General features: G+C 39.7%; 1 protein-coding gene across 1 annotated transcript in view; it reads right to left on the reverse strand.

The window, feature by feature from the left end:
- Positions 1-865: 865 nt before the first annotated feature.
- The window catches only part of MGAT5 (alpha-1,6-mannosylglycoprotein 6-beta-N-acetylglucosaminyltransferase), a 217,047-nt gene continuing 203,554 nt past the window's right edge, over positions 866-14,358 (reverse strand). The window contains exons 16-17 of the mRNA XM_067549543.1: positions 14,098-14,255; positions 866-4,348 (exon numbers count right to left, since the gene is read on the reverse strand). Of these exons, the coding sequence (XP_067405644.1) occupies positions 4,150-4,348; positions 14,098-14,255 (357 nt within the window). The 3' untranslated portion in view covers positions 866-4,149. The remainder of the gene's footprint in view (positions 4,349-14,097; positions 14,256-14,358) is intronic.

Below are 14,358 nucleotides of genomic sequence, written 5' to 3' on the forward strand. Positions count from 1 at the left end.
AACAAGGGATATGATATTTATAGTGGTGATTCTTTTCAAAGAACCAGTTACGTCTTTTCCTTCATATTTCTAGACAGCTTTTCTCTGCTATTTAAAAAACATTTTGGAATTCACACTTAGTATTTATTTAGTAACAAGGCCTTTTTTCAAGCCCCCAAATCAGTGTTCCATTATACTTGTTCAGACAGTGCCCACATTCCAAACAGCCATCCAAAAACAAAAAAGGCACATAAAAATTAAATATTTGCAACAGTAACTTAATCCGACATTAAGCAAAACACACAATTTCAACTAATAAATTACAAACAAGAGAAACAAAAAAGACACACAACCATAAAGAAACTTAAGCCAAAAATGCAAAAAGCTTATCTAGTTACACATGTGCAAATCAACTTGCATATATGAAATAAATGAGGTTTTTATTGGCATTTTTAAACAGTGTGTGTTTACCAACTTTACCTTTCAAAGGCAAGCCTTTTATGTTAACTTTAATAAATTATGTAAATTCTTTTCTCAAGTTTTCTAATCTCATAGGAATAAGATTTTTCAAAAATCAGGTCACATATAAAAAATACAAAAGTTTAAAACAAAAGAATTTTTTTGATTTATGATGGATATGTTTATAATATGGTTGTTAGATTTCAGTTTTGACACACCCAATTTCCATTAATTACAGGTCAGTGTATCCAAAACTAATTCTTGCAAAAACCTGAAGTCTGAATAAGGAAGCTGTGAGTTTCAGTAACAAAATAAAATACATATGTTAATGCAATCCCACCTTATAACCAGTCAATCTTCCACAAAGCAATCATCCAAATAAACTATGTGGACTAGACATTTATTATTTAAATAAGAGGGGAAAGACTCAATTTAATCATGGAGTTTATTACACAGAAGATTGTGGGTCCACATTTTAGAAAAAATGGGCAATCTATTTCAACAATTTTAATGAATGATTCATAACTTCTAAAATAATCCCATATGCATCTGCCTGAGTCCTTACCTGCAGAATGGAGTGTTCAGTTGTTGTATAAGAACCCACTTGCTTATACATTTAAAGACTATCACCACAGAAAAAACAATCCAAAACGGAGTATCAGATTTAGTGTTCAGTATTCATTTAAATGTTGATAGCAACTTAAGTTTTTTTCCCCTCCAATAAGTTTTCATGGCAAACAAAGCAGAATTTGGGGAAAAAAAGAATAACCACATACAGAATGAGAGACAAAGTTAGCTCCCATGATCTGACATGCTTTTTTCTTTCATAAAATAAAATTGAAGCTGTACATTGTAACAGTACTTTTTCTTTTGAGACGAGAGCTCAGCATCTTCAAGGTTTAAACGTAACTACAACAACAAAATAAAGTCCTTGGAAGATGTTTCATATTGGGCAGGATCTATTCCTGTTGAAGATAATAGCAAAATTCCCAGAATTCTCAGTGGGAGTAGGATATAGCCTTACTGATTATCAAAAACATTCTCATAGATTTCTGCTACTAGACGAAGCTTAAAAGTTTTCTCCCTACTCTCTCTCTCCCCCCCTCCAATGTACAGTTACTCAATTCAGGTGCTTAGAAATAAACAGATCTACTGTAGTGATCATAACTCCCGCTGCTGTGGTAAAGACAGAACTGACAGCACTATACTACTGAACAATACAGTGCACCAGAGATGGCAGTATCAACAAACTAGCAGAAATCCTCTATCCTCAGTTTTTAGAGGCAAAACAAATTGTATTATGCCATGTGTTCCATACAAGCAAGTGTGTATTTACAGCTTAGTGCCTTTTTTTTTTTTTTTTTTTTTAAAGGAAGCAAATATTTCTTAATTGTTATATTACAGTAGGCCATGGTGCTTTGGATTGTTTAAGCACACATGCACAAGTCTTTATTGCCAATGTATTTATATGATGTTCCATTTAACTTATTAAATTCCTGATTACAGAAACTCAGGTTGCCTCACTAACAGCAGATTCTGTTTTCACCAATAAGTTAATGCCAAATATAAAGACCCAAATTGGTGCACATATTTTCTGGGATTCTTCTGACTGCAACTCATAAAGAAGCAAAAAATTAGAATTCCCTGGATATTAAAAGCCAACGAAACAGCATCCATGTCAGGGATACTCCAATAACTGTTCAATTTCTTTTCATACAAAAGTATGCCTACTATTAAGTAACCAAAAGTTATGTTCCATTTTTGCAGAATTACTGCAAGTACAGAAGCTTTACCATCATTACATCCCAGTTATTATTGATAAACACTGCTGCATAGACACCTGACATATATGCTTTTCGGATACTGAAAAATCAGTTAGTAACCACTTTCTATCTAGTCTGCAGTACCTGTTGCATCCTGTAACAACAAAATGGGAGAGTTGTATTAGGGAATTTAAACATACTTGAAATAAACAAGGTAATTAATTTTAGGTTAGAAACTTTGAACTTCTAGTTTTCTGTTGACTTGTCTTGATAATTTGTCTGACAGTTTCAGTTGCATTTCCCTTATTTGGTCTTTGGTAGGTCAAGAGAGACTTCAATAATCTCACACAGATAATGAATGCTGGGTATAAAAGAATGAGTGAACCCAATATATTCTAGAGGAAAAATATTAAAGTGCCTATATTTTCATTAGTGGAGATGCTTGTTAAATCTTCACAAAGAAAGCATAAAAACATCAAAGTGAGGTTTTTCAATCACCACTGGGACATACCCAAGTTTTAAACCAGAAAACTATGGTCATTTTCAAATCCTACTGCAAACTAACTAAGCAATTCATTTCCCACTAATTTAATGTAACTTTCCCCAGCCATGAACAGTGCTTTCAAACATGTCAGCTTGTGCTGCAAAAAAATAGAAATTTACTCTTTAAAAAAAAAAGAGATACATTTTACTATTTAAAAATATTTAGTTCACTGTTCTAAACAAGTATAGTCTGAATTCAAATTCAAACTCTTGGTAATTAACTGTAGCTTTTAAATATATCATTGGCCTGCCTATTAAAATAAAAGGACAAAGAATCCAGAAAAACGATCAACAATATTTTTCCTAAGAAGTTTTCCTTCTCTCATAATTCCTCTTTAAAATATCTTCCTCTTTAAAAACAGAGCTAGTTATGAAGATAGTTCACATTCCTATGATACAATAATTATAGTTAGTTTAGTTGATCCTTTCTCTATCTTGCAGTAATGTTTTAATTACTGTAAGGTATAAGCAAACTGAGGATCTAACAATATTGCTCAAATGATGCTGAATACTTTTTGTTTCACATAGTACTTCGAATAGGCAGACTACAACAGAAGCATGGACAAATTCCAAGGATCACTCTCTTTAACGGACCCCGTAAACGGTGACAAGAAGTCCATTTTGAAATGGCCGTATGTTTCCATCGCTGTTCCACACCAGAGAATGGCACAATCAATCAATCAGTTATCAAGCAACAACAGGATTTGTCACACACTGGCAGCCACCAATCCTCACATTCCCAGAGCTGCCTGTTTCGAGTGCTCAGGTAGAGAGTAGCTGTGATGCAGATGATAATCTGAGTGCGTGAGGCTTTAAAAAAAGGACGGGGAGCAGGCAGCTATATATTGTTATTTGTGTTACCTTGTAATTCCAAGTTCCTGTGAAATGCACCCTTTTATAGCCATTCAAGCTGCAGCAGCACCCAAAATAGTGCCCCCAAAAATAAATGAAATCCACCCTCCACCCGTAAGCACATTTTTTTTTCAATTTTGTACTGGAATGATGTTCAGATTCTTAGCTGACGACGGGATGTTTTAACTCGTTAAAAAATAGAAAACACTTGATTCACCCAAAAACAACAAAAAACGTTTGATGGGTCTGGGAATTTTCTACAAACTGTTCTTCGCAATGATCTTCAAATTGTTACAAAGCATGGAACCTCATTTCTCTTCTCCTTGGAGTAGGTGAAAGATTTCGAAGAGCTCCACTGCAAGTGTTCACTTAGAAAAAAAATAAAAATCATTTAGATGTTCATTATGAATCCCTCCTTTCAGAAAACTCCGCTGAGCAGCATTCGTTCTGCCTGCAGCAAGACAACTGGACAAAAGTGCAGGAAGCGTAAGTAATTCTCTCAAAACCAGTTTGTTTGTCCCCAAACTTAAGCAAGGTGCTGCTGCTGCTGCTGCTATAGACAATCTCTACAAAGTGCAACCTGTCCCTTATTGTAGTCTCTGCAGGGGCAGATTCGCTTGTGGTTTGGATGGGATCCTGCACAGCTGAACAGCAAAAGATCGCCCTGAAAAATGCAATGTTTCCTGCTTTCATCAAAAGACGGGACCACAATGTCATTTGCAGATTCAACAGTATGACATTCCACATTATACCTAAAAAACAAGACACACTTGTCTAAGTCATATTACCATCATTCATTTATAGCAATTTGGGTAAATAATTTTTCACCCCTCACCACTCCTAAGACTACATCCTTTCTATAAAAAGCTAAACCCCCCCCTGAACTACAGCAATAATTAAATCATACCATGATATTATATTACACAGTTTGCAAGTAAACAGTCAGCCTAAGAGGAGTCAAACAAAAGTAGAATAATATAGATCATACAGTAACTGCTGATTTATAGTAACAGACACTGGGAATAAACAGAATATTAGTCATTTTACTTTCCAAATTTCCAAGAATAGCAACCCCTATTCTGCCTGTTGGTGCAGTGCTGGAAATTGATCAAGATTTATGATGCTAAGCAGCAACATAAAATGCTTTCATCCCAGGCTCTGTTCCTACAGAAATTTAAGCTAGAAATGTTAAGTTTTAAAAAACAATTTAAGAAGTTTCAAACTATGTTAAAACTGATAAAATTCAGAGTCTTGTAGAAATGGGACTGATTTTGTAATGTGCCTTCTTACCTTTTTATTGCACTGAATAGTGCAAGGATGGGAGAAGCTGGGAATGGTTTGTTTCATGAAGTCTTTAGAACTTTTTGTAAACAGTACATGTAGCAGAATGTATGGGCATTAAATTGGGAAACAGCCAAGAATGAGGGGAAAATCACAACAAAACAGAGAATCAGACAAAATAATTTTTGACCTTGTAGGATGAATTAGAAGACATTCAGTCTAACATTTCTCTTAGAGAATTTCTTTGACTTTGGCTGCCTCTCTAGTTCCCCATTTCTTACTCTTCATCTTATTCTCAATACAGAAGCTGTATCATTTACTGTGGCCTTTTCTGGACACTGCACAGTATTGATGTACATCCTTCTACTCAGACTATACTCCCTATGAAATGCTCTCAAATCTTTGCTATTTGTCAGATAAAATACTATACCCCAAGATGGGCAAATTTCTTCTACTGAATAATTTCAAATAGGTTTAGTATTGTACATTCCTACTATCGCAACACATTGCAGTGTTATTCCCATTTAGTACCAGTGTTACAAGTGCCACACTCTTTCTCTAGAGGACAACGCAACCCTTTTAGTTTATATCTGCTGTTTACTGAAGAGTAATGTATGAAATGAAAACAGTTAAAATAATACATTTCTCACTGTTCCCAAAAGCTTTCCTAATATGCTTATGGTGAAGAAATCCTAGTAAGATGAAATCATAAAGGACAAGATCCAAACTACTGAATTCAGTAGAAAGACTCCCATTGACTTCATTGGTCTTTGGATCAGGCCATAAGAGAACTAAAGTTAGGACAGGCTTCTATTTTACAAAACACTTTCATTTTTCCCCTTTAAATATGTGGAATTTGCAAAGATGGTCTGATTTGGCACTTACCCACTCTGCAGTGTCCTGAGACACATTTGGGTGATCAACAATAATGGCTAAGAAAGTATATGATGTGTTATCTCAAACTGTTAATAAAGATATTGAACCAAAAGGTGCAATATTTGCAGTGGATCACTATTCAGTATGAGGAATTGCAGACAACAAATGCTAGTCAGCGTGCACTGTTATTTCCTGTAACATAATCCTATCTCTGCCCTGATTCTGGTTTAATCCAGAAATGTAAAAAGCTATTCTTCTAATTTATTATCTGACTTCTCCAACTGGGGACACATTCTGATTACATTAAAGATGTATTAGCTTTATATTGCAATTTCCAGGCAGACAAAGATCTGTAAGGGAGCATTTTTTCCTCATTTAAGCACAGCATAGACCAATTATAGCTGGATAAATACAGTAATAGGGCCATTCTGCAGAATTAACTGTACAGAAGAACTGCAATTAGGATTCTTTCTCCATAAAGTCTCCTTCAGACCAGTGTCCCAGAAATAAAAGCCTTTGTGTCTCATTAACAGTATCCTGAGCCAACCGCTGTCATTTTACTTAGTCCATAAAAGTATCACAAGCATTAACAAAAGTGCTTTTTTCAGAGTTTGTTTTTGGTAATACATAATTTAGATGCTGGCCTCTTTTCAATCATTGTGATCTGGTACAGTGTCATTTCTCTACGGAGGGCCCTTCCCATTATATTTTATCATACTTAAGGGGAAAAGAGTTTGAACCGTCTTACTTCATATCATATTGATTGATTTCTAATGTATGAGACAGGAAAAGGTTTGGATTATATTAATTTAGCAGCATTCAGGTGCACAACATTTGGAAAAAGGACAAGCCACCCATTTTCTGGCTGCAAAGCTGAAGTCGGCTGGTCATTCAAGTAGCACTGTGTGGTAACTCGGGTTATTCCCTACACTGAGGTCAAGAAATAACTGTGACTCGTTAGATACTACTGTGAATAAATGTTAACTATTTAAAGAATGAGCATATTGTGTTAATTTTTTTGTCATTCAGGAATGAGAGCTAATTTTCAGAATCCAACAACAACAAAAAGATTCTCTTCGCTGTTTGGTCTAGGCACTTCAGCATTTTGAGAAACCTTAAAAGATGGAAGCAAGACAGCCTGTCAATAGGCTAAAAAAAGTTTTATATCTGTGTGGCTCCTTTGGTTTCCAATAGAAGTTGCTTAGCTTCAGGATTTGTTGAATACATAAAAAGCTCATTTGTGGTAAAATCAATAGGAAATAGGACTAGAAAACCTAGACAGCAGACTTCCTAGCAGTCATCTGTTGCACTGCAACTTCTGAATACATTTGACTGACATTGCAAAATAACCATTTTACATACATGCAGACACATGAAACTAATGCTAATTTCCCTAATGCATTCTAAATCGACCCTAGCTTGTCTAATAAAAAAGGGGTTTGAAACCTACATATTTAGGATACTACTGACAAAGAGTTTGCAGAAATCATAACTGCCAATGAATATGGATGTTTCAGGATTAACTAGAGCCAGAGAGAGCAATCTGAAAAAATATGAAAATAAGCAGAGATTTATAAACATTGTCTGTATTTACAATTGCATGAACTGCCTCAAATCAGTTCTTGTAGATATGGAGTGTTAATCAGTTTTATATTGCAGAAACGTTAATTGCACCATCTCACATAGTTCACACATACAAATAAAATTGGGATTAACATTTAGTGTATCACACACAAACTCACTAAAAGAAGGCAATGCAATGTTAGAGTATAAAGTATTCCTCTCCTCAACTACAGCTACTAAGTGTCCCAGGTGGTGCAAGCCTTCCTGGGTGGCTACAATCCTGGCAACTATGGCAACTTCATCCCAGGGGTTTAACTGTAGTGCAAGCATCCTAACATTAAAGGGCACTTGTGCCAAACAGACGGGGAAACAAAGACTGTTGTTCTTCCTCCTAAATGCTGAGCTTCCTGCTTTGAGTACACTGCTGAGTGTGGGGCAGAGCTGAGCACAGCAGCTGCCCCCACCATTGTAAACTGCACTGACTAGTGGATCGCTGGAGGGCTGACATATTTTTCACCCAGTCTTCCACCATCTGGGGAAGAAGTCACAAACAACTGAGGGTGGAAGAGGAGGAGGCAGGAATAGAGAGAGATTCAGCTGGGCAGAGAATCTATGGCAAAGGAAGAGACAGGAAGACTATTATTTGTAGGTGAAAACATGGAAACAATTTGAGGGACGGAGGCAGGCAACCCAGAAGCAAAAAGTGATCTAATAACAAATCAGCCTGTTGTTATTGTTTATTGGACCAACTTCTGCTTGTGAAAGGGACCAACTTTGGTGCTACAAAGAGCTCTTCCTCAGGTCTATACCTTTCCCAGACCTGAAGAACAGCTCTGTGTAAGCTCAAAAGCTTGTCTCCTTCCCCAACAGAGGCTGGTCTGTCCATTAAAAGATATTACCTCACCCACCCTGGCTGTCTAATACCCTGGGACCAACACAGCTACAACACTGCAAACAGTTGTTATTGTTGTAACAGAAGCCAAATCGAATTCTCCTACAATAATCCACTGGCTAATGACAATATTCAATTATCTTATTAAGTAAACAGTATAAATGACAACTTAGAACATGTATGCGGCAGAAAGCAGGTTTGTTAGGTTTATCTGTAAATTAGAATTCAAACTAAAATAAATCCTCCAATAAAAATAAAACATGCTTGTAAAGTAATTCAGGCTGTTGCTTTCTAAACCTCAAGTAAAGCTATGTAACTATTCACTACATTAAGGCAGGTGTGGGTAGCACATTCTATAACAAAAGTCAAGTTCTAGCTTCTGTTCTACTGCTCCTTTTCAATTGCTCAACCCTTTCCTAAATTATCCTTGAAATTTTCCATGCTTGTCCAAGCCCAGGGATTAAATTTTTTGCTCTAAAGTTTGATCACATTTAATCTATTAGTTCAATTTCTTGAGTGTGCCAGACACACACACTTCTGCATACATTCGGATTAGAGGGTTTTGTGCATAAAATGCACAAAATATATCTCCAGGTAGAAAGCTGAAAAATGGCTTGTTTAACAGGTCTCATTGAAATCTCTAGAGCAGGGAAGTTATTTACCTTATTGTAACTGGAGTTCTTCAAGATGTTTGGGTCCCTATCTGTATTCCATTGTGTATATGCACATGCTTCATCAACCCAGAGTCAGAGAATTCTTGCAAGCAACATCTCTTGGTCCACACATGTGCCTTGAGATGATGGCACCAAGAATAGAACTTTCGATAGGGCAGGTATGGAACACACAGCTAACAGTGACTTCGTGAGTGCTCAAAGTACTAAATTAAAGTCCCAGTGAGGGATTGGTTTATTTGCTGGTTGAAAGGTTCTGAGCAGGCCTTTTAAGAATTGGGCTGTTACTGGGTGAATAAAAATTGAGTAACCTGACGGCAAGTGACAAGCACTGATTGCTGCCAAATAGATCTGCAGCGAACTAAGAGACAGACCTGTCATCTTTAGAGTAAGGAGATAGTCCAAAATAGCAAAATATCCACTGCCTTTGGATGTACATGCTTCTGCTGGGCTCAGAGAAAGAAATGTTTCCACTTGACTAGGTGACATTTTCTACTGGAATCCTTTCTGCTGTTAAGAATGGCTTGCACGGTTTCAGAGCAGCAGCATTCTAGGCTGGATGCTCATCCAAATACCAAGCTGTGAGATGAAGTGCTTCAGAGTTGGGATGTTTGACCCTGCCATTCTCCAGGGTCAAGAGACTTGGAAACCACAGCTGTCTGAGCCATTTGGGGGTGATGAGGATGACTTGTGTCCTATCCTCTTGAATTTTCTGTAAGACCAGGGGTAATAGCGGTGTGTGAGGGACGACAACTCAAAATGCCCAACCAAAGTAATAGTAAAGTAGAGTGACCTCTGGAGTGCTGTCATAGGGCTCCTCTAGTGCCGCATGTGGGGCATTTCCTGTTTGTCTGGGAGGCAAAAAAGGTCCCAACTGGGGGTTCCCCACTGAGTGAAGATGCTACTGGTGTGTAACTTGCACTCATCATGATCAATCACAAAATGCCTGCTGAGAGTGTCTGTCAATAAATTTTGGTTCCTGGAAGGAACACTGCTGATAAGGAGATCTGGTTCTTGATACAACAGTCCCATGAAGGGGGAATGGATCTCACTTCTCCTTGTTTATGTACAATAACAGTTACGTTGTCTGACATTATGTGGACATGGTGAAACTGGATGAATTATAGAAAAGATTTGCAAGGTTCTTGGACTGCGCGGAGCTCCAGAAGATTGATGTGCGTTCTGGCATCTTGAAGCATCCAAATGTCCTGTACCACATGACTGTCCGCGTGAGCTCCCCAGCCTGTCAGGGACACATCCATTATGATCACCTTGTCGAGCGTGGGGGACAGAAAGGGAACACTCACCCAAATTTGTTTGGGGTCTTTCAACAACATCAGTGATGACATCACCCTGGTGCTATGGTATTCATGCTGTTTGTTCGCATACCATTTGGAGCCAAGCCTGCAGACAATGAAGGTGGGATCTGGCAAACAGGGTAACTTAAGTATATGAAGCTACATGCCTTGGAAAGAAATGCAAGTCTGAACTGTCATTCGAGGGTTGTGCATCACCTGGTTAAGCGGGCTGTCCATGATGTGAAACCTATCCATTGGGAGAAAAGCCCTTGACCTGATGGAATCTAGGATTGCTCCTATGGATTCTATAGCCAGGGTCAGGATAGGCATTTCCTAATTCAAATGGACTCCCAGGGACGATAGGAACTGAAGCATCAACGAGGTTGAAGTGAAGGCTTCTGGGCATGTCTTGGCAACAAGAAGACTGTAATTAGCTAAGTGAAGACAATGAAGCTGCTCCACCTGAACTATGTTGTTACTACTAGAAACACTTTGGTGAAGACCCTGGGTGCCATAGCTAGTCCAAATGGAAAGTGCCTTGTACTAGAAATGGTCTGGGCCCACTATAAACCTGAGAAACCATCTGTGGGCAGGGTGAATGTCTATGTGAAAGTAAGCATCTTTCATATCAAGAGCTGTGAACAAAGTGTCGTTTTCCAGGGATGGTGTTATTTATGCCAGCATGACCATATGGAATTTCAGTTTGTGAATAAAGGCATTAGTTGGCTGAGATCGAGAATGAGTACTAGAAAAATACATTGAGGAAAACACCTGTTCCCTGATGCTGAGAAGGTCTGTGCTCTATTGCTCCCGACTGGGAGAGCCGATTTCACCTCCTGCCACAGGATCTCCTCATGATTCTGGTCCCTGGAAAGGAATTGGGATGAGGGTTTGGAGATAAATTTGTAGCCAGAATGAATGATATCCAACAATCACTTGTCCATTGTTATTGCACTCCAGTTGTGGGAAAAAGTGTTAGGTGACTGCCAAAAGGTGTGTGGGGATAAGATAGAGGTGACATCAATGGTTTGCAACTCCCAGATGTCCCATCAAAAGTATCTCTTGGTCGGGGGTGGGGTTGAGATATTGTTGCAGATATGGGAGATAGAGGATACCACAATGTTTGTACTTTGTCTCTTACGAGGTGGTTCATATGGTGAAAGACTGATGAGTCATAGGCCTTGATTTATAGAGATTCATGTGGTACTTCCTCTTTAGGGCAGGTGTATATATTCTAGGGAACAGAAGGTTGTCCTGAAGATCTTGAGAGTGTGCAAGGAATCACCTGTCGTTTCATTGAAAGGACAGGTTTTGTCAAGGGGCAAGTCTCTGGTCTTCTGGACCTCCCTAGGAACCCCAAAGAGTGTAGTCTTGACTCATGGTGCATCACAAAGGCCATAGCCATTGAACTGGATGCTGCATCAACCACTAACTGTATCTTGGTTCTAATTCCTAGCCTGCTCTGGTGGGGGATGAGTAAAGAGAAACTTTGCTTCTTAGCCAGAACAAAATATCACTTCTCAACCCTCTTCGGGGTAAGGGCACACACAGTTGTTATATGCCACACTGCCCTTGCAGGTTCCAGTATGACCTCATTACCTCATTCACTGGAATGCTATTCAAGCTGGACCCTGTAGGTTGCAAAATGTCCACATTTATGTTGTGGATCTTGGACCCAATCTGTGGAGATTGGGAATTCCTCTGCAACCCTATATAGTAGCTCCTGGAATTGTTTATGGTCATCCAGAGAAGATGGGGATCCTGGAGTGATTGCCTCATTTGGAGAAAAGGAGGAAGATCTTGCTGGTATTGGTGGAATCAGTGGATCTGGTTCATAGTCCCCCTCTTCTGTAGGATCAGGAGGAAGTTTCTGCTGTTCTCTTGAAGGACAGGGGTGGGGTGACTCCCTAGTGGCTCACATATCTGTAATGAGCATACTGGTCCCATGAGCCCCACCACAGGCAGTAAGATGGATCAAAGCAGGGTTGTGGAGGTGCCCAGGGAACAGAGTACCACCGGTCCCGAGGGAGGTATCAAGACAGATGTTGGCTCCAAGAGGCTCTTGACTGTCTGGGCTAGCTCCCCTCAGAGGAGGTGATGAAGGTTCCTCTGATGGTTCTGATTCTTCTGAGGAGGAAAAAGATGAGTGTGGTTCCATCAGTGGTAAACTGCAGCTGGCAAATGGGATGGGGGAGAGGTTCCTCCCATAACCCATGTCCCTTGCTGAAGTCAAGATCTCCCTGGGGAGGGAAGGTCAAGATAAGAGAGCAGTAGACCAAGGATGTCAGGAAACCAGTCATGGGCAGTTGGGCCTAGTGGTCAAAACAGGAATCAGGCCTAATTCCAAAGCAAAAGCATGACTGGGTACAGGACAGGGTCTAGGTTGGAGTGAGCCTTGGTACAGGGCAGAGTGTAGGCTGGATCAGGTCAGAAGCAAGGCAGAAGCAGGGCTTGGGATAAGGTGAGCACAGGGAGACAGAGAATCCAGGGGCATGTGCATTGAGCAGCCAGTGAGCTATTGCTGCTGTTGGCTTTAAGAAGAGGCCTGCTAGCTTCCTCAGTCAACCAGGCAGGGTGGTCTGGTCGGTGGCCTTGATGATGCCACCTAGCTGTGCTCATTAGGCCATTGGGAGACTGAGCAGGTGCAGGTGTGTGACTTAGTTCCTGACTCTCCCTCTACCTCAGGCCCAATTTCTCCAGGTGGTCTCTGTGAAAAGTCCACAACAGATCTGGGGTTTTTAAATGTGATTCGCTAGTTCACAGGATCACTTGTCCAGGCTGTAAGCCACACAGTCCACCAAGTATCGGAGTTGCCCTCTAATTTATCAGGCGTCAAGGATTTGCTGGACTATGTAGTCATCGAAGGGTTTCTCAGTGTATGGCTTCAAAGGGGAGACATGAAGCACAGGATGAATTTTCAGGGACTCAGGTAATGGCAATCTGAACATTACTAGGTTGATCTGTGCCTTAATCTTGAAACGGTCCAGCTATTAGTAGTCCAGTATGGCTGAGGGGCGAGTTGATATAAGATTGTGGTCAGTGTTGATGCTCCTGATGGGAACTCTTTACTCGTACCAGCGGTTCTCAGTGTTTAAGCTTGGATATCGATGGCATCAGCTCAGTCTGTGTGGTGTCTGGTACACACAGAGCCTTGCTCTCATGAGCCTTCTTGTTATGTCTCTTAGAATGGTCCCTGTCCTTCGGCAGGAGTGAAAATTTAGCTGGCCTGCCCAGGATCAGATCTGTCCTCTTTAGAGTAAATTTAGAGGGGCATCTGCTCTTACGCTTATGAGAGCATTCCCTGACCTTCCAAACAGACCTGAGAAAAGGGTCTGTGAGTCTGGGTTCCTCTGCTCCTAAGTCAGATGTCGTGGCAGGCGGCGCACTCCTTGCTGATTCAGGCAAATGTATGAGGATGGTCCCCCAGCCTGGGTCTGACTGAGACCCCATAGCCTTCTCCTTTTTAATCTGAATTTCCTGAACCTCATGAGTATGGCTAAGCAAGGAGTGACACATACTGCACCTGGCAGAAATAAGTGCTTTCCTGAGGCAGTAAAGGCGGCGCTGGTGATCATTGCGTAACCACAGTGGAATACACACAGGAACCCGCACTCAAAGAAGAAATACTAAGATTTCTTCAAACTGTTAGAACAGTTTTAAGACAAACTTTGAATGTTAACATACTGTATTTAAATTAGAATTTATATGACTGTTAATTAATATTTATATTATAATAGACTATTTTAGGGCATATGTACAAAGTCCCAAATTTAAGGTTTATCTTTTCAATTTTAACTCTGCTTTTCAGGATTTGAGAACCTGACCACACAACATTACAGATGCATTAGCACTATTTCCCCCCCATAGAATGTATTTTATACAAGATACCCAACTATATTTTCATACTTCTCAGTACTTACTTCTGCAGATCCTTATCTTTGTTAAGATGCTGGAAGAAGGATGGCTCACAGATGAGCTGGTTTTCCTGACAAACTTGTTTACATGATTTTCCAGGTTCAGTAATTTTTACTTGAAGTGCACTTAGGGGGGGCCACATCACTTGCCCGTGGCAGAAATCCTGCAGTGACAAAGTGTACTGCATCATACAAATGGTTTTTGAATAAACTCTTCTACAGTTAGTAACGTAACAGTGGTAATTAAAAGCCGCAGCAAGATCATTT

The sequence above is a fragment of the Emydura macquarii genome, unplaced genomic scaffold (genome assembly GCF_026122565.2).
Source record: "Emydura macquarii macquarii isolate MOO-44397 ecotype Brisbane River unplaced genomic scaffold, CSIRO-AGI_Emac_v2 contig_1253, whole genome shotgun sequence".
NCBI classification, from domain to species: Eukaryota; Metazoa; Chordata; order Testudines; family Chelidae; genus Emydura; species Emydura macquarii.